The sequence below is a fragment of the Denticeps clupeoides genome, chromosome 2 (genome assembly GCF_900700375.1).
Source record: "Denticeps clupeoides chromosome 2, fDenClu1.1, whole genome shotgun sequence".
NCBI classification, from domain to species: domain Eukaryota; kingdom Metazoa; phylum Chordata; class Actinopteri; order Clupeiformes; family Denticipitidae; genus Denticeps; species Denticeps clupeoides.
In genome coordinates this window covers 26,706,343-26,720,365 of record NC_041708.1, presented here as the reverse complement: position 1 = coordinate 26,720,365, position 14,023 = coordinate 26,706,343, and the positions used below count along the sequence as shown (strand labels likewise).

The 14,023-nt window shown below is 44.2% G+C and overlaps 1 protein-coding gene across 2 annotated transcripts in view; it reads right to left on the bottom strand.

The window, feature by feature from the left end:
• map3k22 (mitogen-activated protein kinase kinase kinase 22) overlaps positions 1 to 14,023 on the bottom strand; it is a 32,224-nt gene continuing 18,201 nt past the window's right edge. Inside the window, exons 8-17 of one of the 2 annotated variants that reach the window (XM_028970017.1) lie at positions 13,246 to 13,379; positions 12,593 to 12,666; positions 10,879 to 10,940; positions 8,798 to 8,869; positions 7,663 to 7,812; positions 6,252 to 6,400; positions 6,000 to 6,131; positions 4,966 to 5,095; positions 4,191 to 4,368; positions 1 to 2,076 (exon numbers count right to left, since the gene is read on the bottom strand). In XM_028970017.1, the coding sequence (XP_028825850.1) occupies positions 1,848 to 2,076; positions 4,191 to 4,368; positions 4,966 to 5,095; positions 6,000 to 6,131; positions 6,252 to 6,400; positions 7,663 to 7,812; positions 8,798 to 8,869; positions 10,879 to 10,940; positions 12,593 to 12,666; positions 13,246 to 13,379 (1,310 nt within the window). In that variant the 3' untranslated portion in view covers positions 1 to 1,847. The remainder of the gene's footprint in view (positions 2,077 to 4,190; positions 4,369 to 4,965; positions 5,096 to 5,999; positions 6,132 to 6,251; positions 6,401 to 7,662; positions 7,813 to 8,797; positions 8,870 to 10,878; positions 10,941 to 12,592; positions 12,667 to 13,245; positions 13,380 to 14,023) is intronic. The other variant, XM_028970018.1, reaches the window with a different exon arrangement.

Below are 14,023 nucleotides of genomic sequence, written 5' to 3'. Positions count from 1 at the left end.
TAACATTTTACTCTGCCAACATTTAATTTATTAACTTAAATTTACAAAAGTTCAGTAACATGATAGATGTTTCACCAGGTTTTGTCATCAAGGCAAGTTAAGACACATTTCTTTGCCTCCATCAAAAACCATCCACGCCTAATTGAACATATTCTTTCCTCCCCTCTGATTATCAAAACCCAGATGTAACATGTGTTTTTTGTTTGGCAATTTATGTAATATGACTATAATGAAATGTAAGTTTCAGAAAAGAAAGTGCAGTAGAATATATTTACAGTACAATCATTTCATGACATACAGCATCACTCCATGATTCCATAAAAATGCCATATAGTATGTGAGTACAGCGGAATGTGCAATGCTTTCTCAGTTCCTTGAAGGCACTTCTGAGGAGAGTGGCAAGCACTCGCTTGCTGTTTGATTCTGGTAGCCATGCATTAACGGCTCCTACTTATGGGAAATGTTGCATACACACTCTGCTAGTAAGAGTGACATATCAATAAAGTGTCGGGGGGACTGCAATGGTTTTAGTTTTGAAGCATTTTGTGTTGTTTATTTAATTACAATTCATTTTAGAGACAATTAATTTTTTATTTAATACAATTTTGACACCTATCAAATCAGATTGTGATGATTTATCCCTTCAACAAATGTTTGAAGAGAATTCCAAAATTGTTGCAGTTTGTACTATTCCAAAATCTCCTAACAGTACATGTACTGCGAATGCTTCACTTATACAGGCAGAAACCAGGGACCAGCTGACATCAGCCTTTACCTTAAAAATAAAAAAACCCAATTTCTTTGGTTTTTGGGCATTAGAGTGATGGGAATTAAAAAATATGTAGATCTAATGAGACACATGAAGGACAAGTGTGGCTATTTACAGTATTGCTTATTAACTTTTTTTTTTTAACAATACAAAACGTTTCGTATTTTATCCAAACATTACAATAAACCACATTGTTTTGTTTATAAAATTATAAAATGTTTCATTTCCAAAGTATAAAAAATATTTTTTTTCAGCTGATTATCCTGCATGTTAACACCATATGAATGCAAAAAAAGTGCAAATGGAAACAAAAGACGACTCTTTACAGTGACTCTTGCCAAAAGGGGAGGAGCGTTTTGTATTTCCATCTCTTTATGAACTTTGCATTATCAAATGTATTTTACTTTTCACCTCTGCACAATGGCAGAAAAAAAACACACACTTTAGTTTGACATGCACATTCCCCACTTTGGTGGTTATTCATGTGCTGTTCTGTGTCTTTTCTAAAATGGTTAGATTCCAACCACTGAACACCTTTGTCTAACCAAAATGACTCATCTGAGTATTTTACAGTAAAATTTCAATATCTGCTTGACATACTGAAAATACATTACCCAATACCAAAAAAAGGTTCTAGCCAAAGCAGGATGATATTGGAAATTTCCAACACCTAATGTGACTGACTTGTGTTTTCCTGAATTGTCATTCAATGTAACCTTTAAAAAAACAGTTCATTAGCATAATATCATGGCGTGTTGGCATGCCTCAGCTTTCACCTCTGCGTCTAGCAGGCTGGGCTGTGGGAGATAAGAGTGGACGACAGATCTCAGGCTTGGCCCACCAGCTCACTCGTTTGTCTGACTCGCTGAGGTTATTTTAGCAAGGTAACACCATTCTTCACTGAAAGTTAAGGTGCCCAAGCATGCACGATACAAGTGTGAGTAGGGTCTGTTCTGAGTTCAGCTGTAGAGGGTGGAGGGCTTCTCCATACCCTGGAAGGCAGAGGGTGGTGATTGTCAGTGGCCTGGAGCTCTGCTGAGAGAGCGTTGTTGGCCCTGGAGCCAAGGAGGAACGGTTTTCAGAACCCTCCCTGGACGAAAGGGTGGCTGAGAAGCACCTCAGCTGTGGGGCGCCACTTCTCTTCCACGAAAACCTGCCGCAGGAAGTCCCGACATGCATCAGAAACACTGTCAGGCAGCATGGGCTTAGTGGGCTGTGTTGCAATCTTGAAGATTGCCGCCATGGCTTCATATTCAGCCCAGGGAGGTTTCTGAGTAAGCATCTCCACCACGGTGCAGGCCACACTCCTGCACAAAGTATAATATACAGTATTTGTAGGACCTTCCAGGACCTTACATACAAATGATAAATACATAATCATTTAAAAGTCCCCTGACATGAAAATTTCCCTTTGTGAGATTATTTAACATTAATACGAGTGCTTTGGCCATTCTGCTTCGCTGTTCAGAGAGCAGCAGCTCAGACGGTCGGATCTGGAATTTGTCCCCTTATGTCATCATAAGGGGAATGGTTACCTCCCCTTTCTCCACCAACCGTCATGGCTTGAAAACGTGCAAAGCAGTGCAGTTACTCAGCTAAAAATGAGCGCGAACCAGTGGGTTAATTTTACTTTTTCCGGAAAAATGCCAACACTGCTTGCTATTTGCGCCAAACTTTGTAGTTGGTGAATGGTGTTGATGACATCATTTCTGTGAATGCTCACTTCTATACACTGCTCTCCTTCTCATTATCATTTAATACCACAGACAAACAGTGCGTTCTGGGGAAATTCTGCACAACGGTTGAATTTCGGAAATAGAGACTTCCGATAGAGTATTAGGGAACCATAAAGACCTACAGTAGGTATGGAAAGTATTCAGACTACCTTACATTTTTCACTCCTGAATTAGGCTTTTGATCAAATAATAAAAAATTTTTTTTTCCTAATTAATGTACACAGCACCCCATATTGACAGAAAAACAGAATTGTTGACATTTTTGCATATTTATTCAACTGAAATATCACATGGTTCTAAGTATTCAGACCCTTTTCTGTGACACTCATATATTTAACTCAGGTGCTGTCCGTTTCTTCGGATTATCCTTGAGATGGTTCCTCACCTTCATTTGAGTCCAGCTATGTTTGATTATACTGACTGGACTTGGAAAGCCACACCCCTGTCTATATAAGACCTTACAGCTCACAATGCATGTCAGAGCAAATGAAAATTATGAGGTCAAAGGAACTGCCTGAAGAACCCAGAGACAGAAATGCGGCCGGGCACAGATGTGGCCAAGGTTACAAAAAAATTCTGCTGCACTTATGGTTCCAAAGAGCACAGTTGCTCTTAAATGGAAGATGTTTGGGATGACCAGAACGCTTCCTAGACCAGGCCGTCCGGCCAAACTGAGCTATAGGGGGAGAAGAGCCTTGGTGAGAGAGATAAAGAAGAACCCAAAGAGTGGGTTCTGTGGCTGAGCTCCAGCGATGCATTTGGGAGATGGGAGAAAGTTGTAGAGTTGTAGGAAGTCAACCATCACTGCAGCCCTCTACCAGTCGGGGCTTTATGGCCTCTCCTCAGTGCAAGACACATGAAAGCCCGCATGGAGTTTGCTAAAAAACACCTGAAGGGCTCCAAGATGGTGAGAAATAAGATTCTCTGGTCTGATGAGACCAATATAGAACTTTATGGCCTTAATTCTAAATGGTATATATGGAGAAAACCTGGCACTGCCTATCACCTGTCCAATACAGTCCCAACAGTGAAGCATGGTGGTGGCAGCATAATTCTGTGTGGGGTGTTTTGCAGCTGCAGGGACAGGATAACTGGTTGCAAACCAGGGAAAGATGAATGCTGCCAAGTACAGGGATATACTGGAAGAAAACCTTCTCCAGAGTGCCCCAGATCTCAGATTGGGCCGATGGTTTACTTTCCAACAGCTAATATAACAAATGAATGGCTTCAAAACAACCCTGTGACTGTTCTTGAATGGCCCAGTCAGAGCCCTGATTTAAACCTAATTGTGCTTCTCCACAAAGACATAAACAAAGCTGTCCACAAACGTTTACCATCCAACCTGCCAGAAATGGAGAGGATCTGCAAGGAGGAATGGCAGAGGATTTCCAAATCCAGGTGTGAACAACTTGCCCAAAAAAAGACTCAAAAGGGTGTTTCTACTAAATACTGAGCAAAGGGTGTGAATACTTATGACCATATTTCAGTCATTCAGTTAATAAATGTGCAAAAATGTCAACAATTCTGTGTTTATCTGTCAATATGGGTGCTGTGTATACATTAATGAGGGGAAAAAAAATTGACAAAAAAAATTTAAGGGAGTCTTAATACTTTCCGTACCCACTGTATAAAAAAGTAAAAAAAAAATCACGTCATGGAACCTTTAAAAAAAGGGTCATGCTTACCAAACATCTGCTTTCCGTCCATACCCTTCCCCGTTAATAACTTCCGGACTCATCCAGTAGGGGGTGCCAGTGACAGATTTAATCCCTGTCCCTGACATGCAGATGGTCTGGATGCGCTTGCTGGCGCCAAAGTCTCCTAGCTTCACATTTCCCGAGGAATCCCTCAGTATGTTGGCACCTGGGGAAAGCATAAGGGCTAGAGGTCAACTCCCAGAGGCACAGTTCATCCAGTTCATCATCAACATACACACAGGCCACAGTTCTGAGCCAGCGCAGCTAAGGAAGTACACAGCTGGGCCAAGGCGTGCGTGTCTCCCTCTCCATGTTTCTGGGCCACAGAGATTTTCCACCAAAGCGGCGCTCCAACAGGCTGGGAGCCCGTCATTGTTTGAGCAGTGACTAATTAACATCAGCCACAAGCCATCTTTTTAGTATCTTCTGAATAAAATGTGTGAATTAAGATGGATGAAGGGAGAAGATACCCGGCTGCTCATTCCAGTGTCTCCCGACCTGATGCACAGGAGAAACCTGACAACCTATAACCGTTAACCTGGAATAGCAATTGTAAAGTATCACTCTGCATCAAACACGTGGGCAGAATCCAATCCATTTGTGCAATTTACAGAGAAGCCATTTCAACTGTAATCCTTTCTAAGCAGCCTATGTAAAGAGAACCTAAAATCACACATGTATGAAAATAACACAGTTCTGTTTCTTTGTGATCCAAATCATTGTAAAATGATGAAGCTGAGCTGGTGGCCAGTGCAAAATGTACCTTTGATGTCCCTGTGCACGATCATGTTGCTGTGAAGGTAGTAGACGCCCTGCAGGATCTGACGGGTGTATCTGCGTGTCACCTTCTCCGTCAGGGCCCCATAAGCCTTTAACTGGTCTTTTATGGACCCCTTTGCAAAAAACACACATAGCACATCAGGAAATAGCTTTTAAAGTTATGTATTGTATTGCACAAAACATATTTTTTCCTTATAACATGTTTTGGATCGTGCATGAGCGTCTTATTTCCATAATATCTACAGCAGATTACAACTGGATGTTTTGGTTCGGGTAGCTATTTTAACTTTTAAAAAATACTCTGCATCCATGTTGAACGTTTTCACTCCAGCTCTTTGGCTCACGCAGGCCACATTTCCTCTCTTTTCCTGTTTTCAGCTCACTGTTGAGGAAACAATGCCTCTTCACAGGCCCGCTTTCCAGCCATACCTGTCACAGAAACGTCCGACCAAACATGCTCCTCCATTCAACCGCACCGCTTCAATTCAAAGCCCTATAGAAGCCCCAAGGCCAAACTTATAGTTGCGTTACAGCGCAGTGAGGCCGTGTCCATGACCTCACTGGGCCGGGTGGAAAGGGAAAGAGTTGGCCCGAATCGTGGTGCAACGCACTGCCAGAAAAACCCAGTCACACATAAACATTCCCTCCGTTTCCAGAGCTCTCCGTTTATTAAAAACAGGCACTTTGTGCATCATTAAAGTCTTCGTTAGGAGAGAAAACAATCTCATAAAGCACAGTGTGGTGCTGACAGGGACAAGCACTGGCACATTTCTGGAGTACTTTTTTTGTTTAGTACTGGTGACATTTTGGCATTGTGTCGCGTCGCTGCTGTACATGGAGCCCTGATCTGGTTTCGACATTGTGAAGAGGTCCTCTGGGACACTCGCCCTCGCTGCATTTCTTGCTCGTATTGTGTTTCGCTCGCAGCATGAGGCTCGAACAATGCGGGATAATGGCAAAGTTCACATGCTGAATGCAAGTGCATTGTCGAACGCATGCAGAACACATGCTACACACCCCCGGCATGTATTCCACGAAGATGGAGAGTTTCCTTTGCTCCGGGTCACGCAGGCACCCATAATACTGGACAATGCGATCGTGGCGAAGATTCTTCAGCAGTTGGATTTCACATTCCAGAGCATTCACTTCCTGTCAAAAAGGCGGGAAGGAAGAGATGTTCACAGATACTGTTAAAGGCAGAAAAAGGAAGCGGGGAGGAAGCCTAATTCTAAATGTTTAAACATCCCTGGAATTCATCTTGCCACTCACCTTGCTGGTTTCCTGGCAGTCGGGGTCAAAGGGCACCTGTTTGACAGCTAGCTCTCTGCCTGTGTCGGCGTCATAGCAGAGGTAGACCTCACCGAATGCGCCGCGACCCAGCAGCTTACCCTGCCTCCAGTTCACCGGCGCCCGTGGAGCTGCATGGAACACACACCACGTTAATAAAACGAGAGCAGATTCATCACAACTCACCACAGACAGACGTCGGGTCTACCAAGCTATCGAATAAATCAAACGCCTTACGCAAGGCATTTCAGTTTACGGCGCAGGACGGGGATTTTCCCAGATATGAAGTGTCTCCGAATTTCTGATTAGAACACTAAATTGACCTAAATGCCATTCTCATGGCTGGACGGAAAGGAGCAGTATATAATCACACGTTCAGCCAGGCATTGTGGGAAACTGTTTTTTCAGCAACATGCAAGCTGCTGCTGTGTTGTGCAACCACAGGTCGGTCCTGCGTTGTGAAATGCAGTCTGTTGTTCCACACCGCTACTGATAATGCCTGCCGAACGGAGAAGAGCAGTTTCCTGCAACTCCAACATAACATACACACTTTGAGATTTTGACAAGATAAAAGCTCTTATTTCAGTTAACTTGTTAATTAATTGCATCATGTCTTTATGCACTTTCACCAATACAGATGATTTGTTTCATATGTGTGTGTGTTCATGAGTGTGTGTGTATATATTAAAAACAAAAACGTGGAAAACAGATACACCTCGAAAAGAGTTAGATCCATCGGCTTTCCCTTAAAGTAGCAAGACTATTCTAGAATTCTAGTTTCCAATGTGTACTACCACATATTTTCTCAATAGCTGCAACATGGTTTGAGACATTTGCTCAGCACTGTGGAACCACCGATATATTTATGACTGAAAGCGAGAACGCCAGAAAGCGAGCTATCTTAATAACTCAACAAGGGTCAGAGCATTAAGAGATCCTGAGTTTTTTTTTACATTTTTCTTTCTTCCAATTTGTTCCAAAGTTGCTGTGGGCCAGTGAGCCAGCCATGGATTTCCTCTTCCTGGCTCGTGGTCTGACAAGCTCGGCAGACAGGGAGCGTAACCACAGGCAGACAGTGGAGTTGCAAACAGGCCGCGTCTGACGCTGCATTTCTCGGTGCAGACGGGGATGATTAGGGCAGAGGGATGAGTCTGCAGCTTTGTGGTTGGTGTTCAGACACTCGTTAATGACCAGGGTCTGAAGCTGGTTAATACCCCACCACCTCTAGGGAGCACTGTAGCCCTGTAACTTATTGCGAGCAATTTGCAATCTTTAGGGTCTGAAATTTTTTGAAGGACCTACAGCATGATAGTGACATTTAGAATTCATAAATTACCCATGGTCTGGACAAACATTTGTGTGTGTGTGTGTTGAAGGTGGTCTCTCTACTCACACTTGGGGGTGCTGCGTTGCGAGCTCACTGAGTGCAGGTCGTACTGCAGGGTGCTGTCGTTGTTGTAGCTGCGCGTGCGGCTTGGAGGGGCCCACTGGAACATGTTCTCCTGAGGAACACGCATAAAGCTGCGCGGGAACGTCCTCCGGCCTGAACAAAGCAGGGACGCGAGACACCGCCATTAATTCATTAGTTCACGAATGCTGTTCCCACAAAAAAAAAAACAACACTTGGGGTGTTACAGACACTGCTGTGACACAAAACACTGCGCATCATGGAAACGTGACACTTGACTCATTTTGGGTTGATTGTTTCTCATACTGGTGACAAAATTGCTAAATATATACGATGATTCGCTGATCTCATTTAATTCATTTATTTTATGCTTTATTACAATGAAATTTGTATTTTGTGTCATGATGACTATACTATCTAGTGCCTGGAGACATATATAAATATTTGCCAGGAGTGTTTATCCTGCACATAAATGCACAATAGAGACTGATACAGATCGCCAATTGGCATGTGAAGAACCGGGTCCTGTCAATAGGCAAACAGCCGGCAAATACTCTTGCACGGTTCATAACGGGGGGGTGTACTGTGTGTGCCGCAGAGCTGACACTTCAATCTCAGTGGACAAACACAAACACAACTCGCTTTCCACCTCCCTCTCTCGCCCCCCCCCCCGCGTCCACCCCGCCAGCTCAGTTCCGCTCGATTTCCCCGCAGGCAGGAAGCCCCACACTGTGTTTTTATACAAGTCAGTTCGCTCCACACTGGGGGAAATGTAAATCACTGCTGCTCAAGGTTGGGTGGCGAGTAAGTGCATGCATCTGCCCCAGAGAGAGAGAGAGAGAGAGAGAGAGAGAGAGAACACTCATATCACACCAGCTGCTGTAGTGTGATGTATGGCGCTGCTAAAGTTACATGAATCCGCCGCTGTGTTACAACGGCCGTGCAAGCACAGCACTTTCAGCGTTTCGCCGCCATTAACTGCGACCACTGCCACCCGGCCCTATATATTTTACAGTGTGTGTAGTTCATTCCGAGCGGAGCTCGGTTCTGCTGATGACTCAAAATGTCGCAAATCTGTGGTATCAGCAGGGTGACCATTGTACTGTGAAGGGCTCCTCACCGTCGCCGTAGTCCTTGCTGTGATTGGACAAGTGGAACTGCCGGGGGAAAGTCCCGTGTTTGCCGTGCCGACCTGCAGGGGGAGCAAGGAAGAGGCGGCGTTAGCGTGCGCCGCACTGGTCTCCAGTCAGCAAGCCTACATGTCTCACTGTACATGTCTCTCTCCTCACAAGGAAGAGGCGGCGTTAGTGTGCGCCGCACTGGTCTCCAGTCAGCAAGCCTACATGTCTCACTGTAGCGCTGTCTGAGAACCACAGAACTCAAGGGAATTGGACTAAATCACGGCTTTAAATGTCACACAATACAACATTAAAAGGCATCAGAACCCACGGTGACAAGTTTTAGAAACACCTTCTGAATAACTAAAAAATGAATGCCACTTTAAACTTAAAACATTACACATATTAATTTCTAAGTGGCAATTTTTGGTGTTATGTGACAATGTTTGATTTAGTGTTTCCAACGCCCATGTGCAAATTTAAAATGCTTGTTTAATGTTACTAAAAGGTAAGGTTTCACTATTAATACCTATTTATTAATACCTTAATAGCATGTCCCATATTAACAGCTATTAATGAAATAGTTATCATATATGGTAAATGTGGCCTGTAACATTAAAATAGTCACAGAACATCCAAAAGGACTCCAAAATGCTTTAAGAAAAATGGTAATGAGCAGTTCAGTCAATTTTGCCAAGTCGTGTTAATGTTGTCATGAAGTGTTTCTTTCATTGGAAACAAGTCTGGGTTCCGCACGCACTTAACTGAAGGGATTATTACAGCTTCTCTTGTCCAGTGGATGATTTTTAAAAGCCCATTTACTGTGAAGCCTGCAAATTTGAATCCACGCTACATTCCTCAGCAGCTACTTTAGGTTAAAAATTGACTAATGGCGACTTGTGGAAAAATAGGTGTGTTGTCCATGAAGTGTGTGAAGGTCAAATGCATGCAGTTAAAAGTATAAAAAGATAACAACATGTTTCAGCCCTGTTCTTCAAATACTAACACGTGCGCACATATTTATGCTAGGGGCTTCGATATGAGGCCTAGCGCATCGGCTAACACAATGAAGTATGTCTTTTCGGCTGTCAGAAATAAATCAGCCAAAAAAAATTTACAAAATTCTGTAGCTGAGAGAGGATCAACGAACAACCAAGGTCAATGGTTCGTTCTAATCTTTCACTTCTTTTTATGAAAACATGATGTAACTTTAGCATGCTAGTCTTATCTGTAATGTTCTTAGCACCTTTAAAACAAAGCCTAGGATGTGAAATATGCCTGTGTGTGTGTGTGAGCATTAAATGAATGCAGGTGGGAGAGCCACGCTACAGAGTTAGCATTAGCTGGGCTCCGCCGCCTCCCGCCTCCCCTCGTGCCGTTTTCCTGCGGCTGTATCCCAGGGAGACGGGCCTTATTTTCTGTGTTTAACGGCCGAGGAAGGAGAGGGGAAAAATCTGCTCATGCCGGCCCGGTAAACAAATCGTCTCAGCCTTCCCGTGAGGGAGGACTGTCTGTGTGTGTTCGAGAGAGAGAGATGCCATTTTTTAAAGGGCTGAGTGGGTGTCCCGAGTTTTTTTTTTTTTTTTTTTTCAGTCTTAGTGGGTATCGCGTACATATGCATACTGGGTGGATGCTCGGAAAATCTGTGGTGTGCGTGCATGTGTTTGTGCATGTGTGTCAACTTCCCTCTGTTTAGGGGGGGATTATTATCTCATTATCGGAGGGGACAGTTCTATTTGATCAGTGTTCAATAGGAAAAAAACATCAGAGTGGAAAGAAAAATCCCCATCACTCTCCACTCTCACCAGGCCGAAACAAGTAAAGTAAATGAGATGGAGAAATCAGACACTGAAATGCTTCTCAAGGCTCCGACTCAATGATCCCTGAATTCAAAACGGCCAGTGTTGTGACAGAGACAAGCCCCTTATAGCCCCCTTTAAAAAGCAAAGCAATCACAGCCGGTCACACACACTTAGGCCCACAGACCTCGCCAGCCTCAGAATGGGGCCATTAAAATGGCAGCAAAGAGACTTAAAAAAGAAGAAGGAGAAAAGCAAATTCTTTAACGCTCCACAGCACCCACCTTTGTATTCGTAGTTGAGGTTTAGGTAATTGTTGTCCCGGTTGTTCTGGGAAAAAGGAGGGCTGCAAGTGACAGAAAGGAAGGCAGAAAGATAAATGACTACGGCTATTTTTGTGCTGTTAATTCCCTTTATGCCTCCACCAGCAAGGCTTGGCTCTGAGTCCTAACTATCCATCTGCCCTACATTTCACCACATCAACCAACCTCAGATATGAAAGGCCAGCAAATACCGGTACAGTCTTGTGCTGTTTAACTCTTGTTATCCCTGTGGGAGTGTGTAGCTTTCTTCCCATACTCCATAAATCTCACAATAAATGTTATATACAGCCGCGTTTTTCTCCTTGTGTGGTCCTAATGTGATTCTTTAAAAAAAAAAAGGGGAAAACGGTAAACTACCTGCACCATATGTTTTGTTGTTTTGTTCTTTGCATGTTAATCTGAAGAAGAAAATCATTGTAGCAAACTGTAGCAAAGGCACATGATCCAATTCATTTGATTCTTGGACTGATTCCTGAGCTGATTCAGAAATTATTCTTGACATCAAATACATAAAATAAAATACATTTGTTTAACCAAATGTAGTTCAACACTACTCACAACAAGTGTGAAAACATTTTGCAGGTAATATGTATACAGAGTACTCAGTTTTTGCAGTTTAAGACTTAGCAGCGCTATGCTAACTCTACACAACTTATCAAGTTACGGTCATCATGTGCAAACCCTTTAACAATAAATTTGCAAACAACAGTTTACTCATTTCAAGAGGCTTCAGATTCGTTTAGAGGCTACAAAATAATTCACAGCTCTGGTGGGGGTGGCCAGGTGGGGTGGCGGTCAGATACACATATATATTTGTGACGCATATTTTGAGCAACAAAAATGTTACAAGATTACAACAATCTTCAAATTTCAAACTACCACATAAGAAATTGCTAAAAATAAAATACACTTTAATTATGATTAATTCACAAAATCCACAGGGAACCACAGTGTAAGGATGAAAGAGCTGCATTCATCTCCATAGCCACAGACTGCCGAACCCTGGGCTTGGTGAACATCAAGAAACATTGGTCCAAAAATATAATTGGACTTTTGGATTGTTTGAATTGATTTTTTTAATTGGTAGAAACAGAATCTATAATTTTTATCCAGCACGTTGCCATTAGCCTCATTTTGCTGCATGTTTCAATGTCAACATGTGTAGTAAATGCCAGTGCATTGTTGCCCTTGGCCCAGGGACACTGCCATCGTGACATCATGTATGACCACTGGGGGGCAGGGAAGCCAAAGAAGGGGGGATGAGACCCCGGATAGAGGGCGCGCACGCCCAGAGAGAGGGAACATTTTCCATGCACTCGTTTCCTGCCATTGTTCTGTGACCCACGAGCCAGATAAGGCTCGTGCAGGTACCGCTGTTTCCGTCTCTCCAGCTGCTTTCTCTTTCTCTTTCCCTCACTCTTTCCATCCCTCTTCCCCTTTCTAGCTCTCTCTCTCTCTCTCAGCAGCAGCAGAGCTGGCGAGTGATAGCAGTGGAATCCAGGCGTCCAGATAAGGGCACTGTTGCCATGGAGACCACCGGGGCCTTCCTGGTTGGCCTTTGTAGCGACCTCGTTCCATTTCCTGTCAGGCTACAGCCTGAACAGCTCAGTGCTTACTGGACTAAAGGCAAACTGGGAACCCTTATAGAAAAACCACTCACACACACACAGCTCACCTGTCCAGGGCTTGTTCCAGTGATTGACAGCTGCTGGACAATGATTCATCAGCGCTGCCAAAAGGGTCCATGATCTAAGCAAAGGAAGAGCAATGCTATTTAACATCCACCATCTACGTTTACATTTACGACATGTAGTAGGCGGCCTTATCCAGAGTAGTTACAGGGACAGTCACCCTGGAGACACTCAGGGTTAAGTGGTAGTAGCCTAGAGGGTAACACACTCGCCTATGAACCAGAAGACCCGGGTTCGAATCCCACTTACTACCATTGTGTCCCTGAGCAAGACACTTAACCCTAAGTTGCTCCAGGGAGACTGTCCCTGTAAATACTGATTGTAAGTCGCTCTGGATAAGGGCGTCTGATAAATGCTGTAAATGTAAATGTGTCTTGCTCATAGACGACTGTGTTACCCACTAGGCTACCATCACCTCACCCCCTATGGCTCGACGCCCACCTGCAGCTGAGTAATCTTCTCAACACATGCTTTACTCATGCCGCTTCATTGCACTAACTCTACTAAAGTTCTCGCTGTCACAGCATAGACTTTCTTTGTCCCCCCTACAGAGTTCTCTGCACAGTAGTCAACGCCGTAATCAGCACTGCAGAAACCCGGTAAGTAAAGGTGAGGTCTCGTCAAGCGGCTGGCTTACGTTCTGGTCCAGCGTTTCAGGGATGAACTCGCCCTCGCTGTGGATGCTGGTGTAAGAACCCTGTCGGGCGATCTGCTGCTGCTCCTCCGGGACGCTGCCAGGAGGGGGGGAGGTGCGGCCGGTGTGCAGGGATCCTGGAGCGGGTGAAAGAAATACGTCCGGAAAGGTGAACGAAAAGGCGGTTTTAAACATGGAAGTACATCTGTACATAAACAAAGAGGGATGTAGAGTCGGTGACTCTACTTATGACAACATGGGTCTCAACAAAGGAGAAGCAGAGACTCTGGAGACGAGAGGTTGAGGCGACAGAGACACCAGAAGATGGGCGAGGGGGTAAAAGAAAGTAGGAACTTGAATGAAATAAAGAGGGGTTGGAGGACAGAAAGAGTGAGACAGTCTTTCATTATGACAAAATGCTTAATGGTGCCAGTCGCGGCTGGAAAAAAAAACAATGCCTTTCACCTCAATTATAAAGATGTACACTTCCCTTTCAGTAAAGTGGCATGCTGAAAAAACATGTCCTTGATTCCCTGCCATTATAAACCACCATTTCCCCCCCCTCAGCAGTGCCGTGGAGCGTGCATATGGTGTGAACGCTGAATTCTCTCTGCTCAGAGGTGTGAAAAGAGAGGAAAAAGAAAGGAAAGGAGGGACAGAAAGCGGGAGATGGCCACTGGAGCGTTTAAACCTCAAAAGCTCTCTGTTTCGCCCAGTCACCCCTCTCTCCCTCACTCTCCCGGGCTCGCTGGACTCGTGATCGCTCAGCGTAGATAATGCA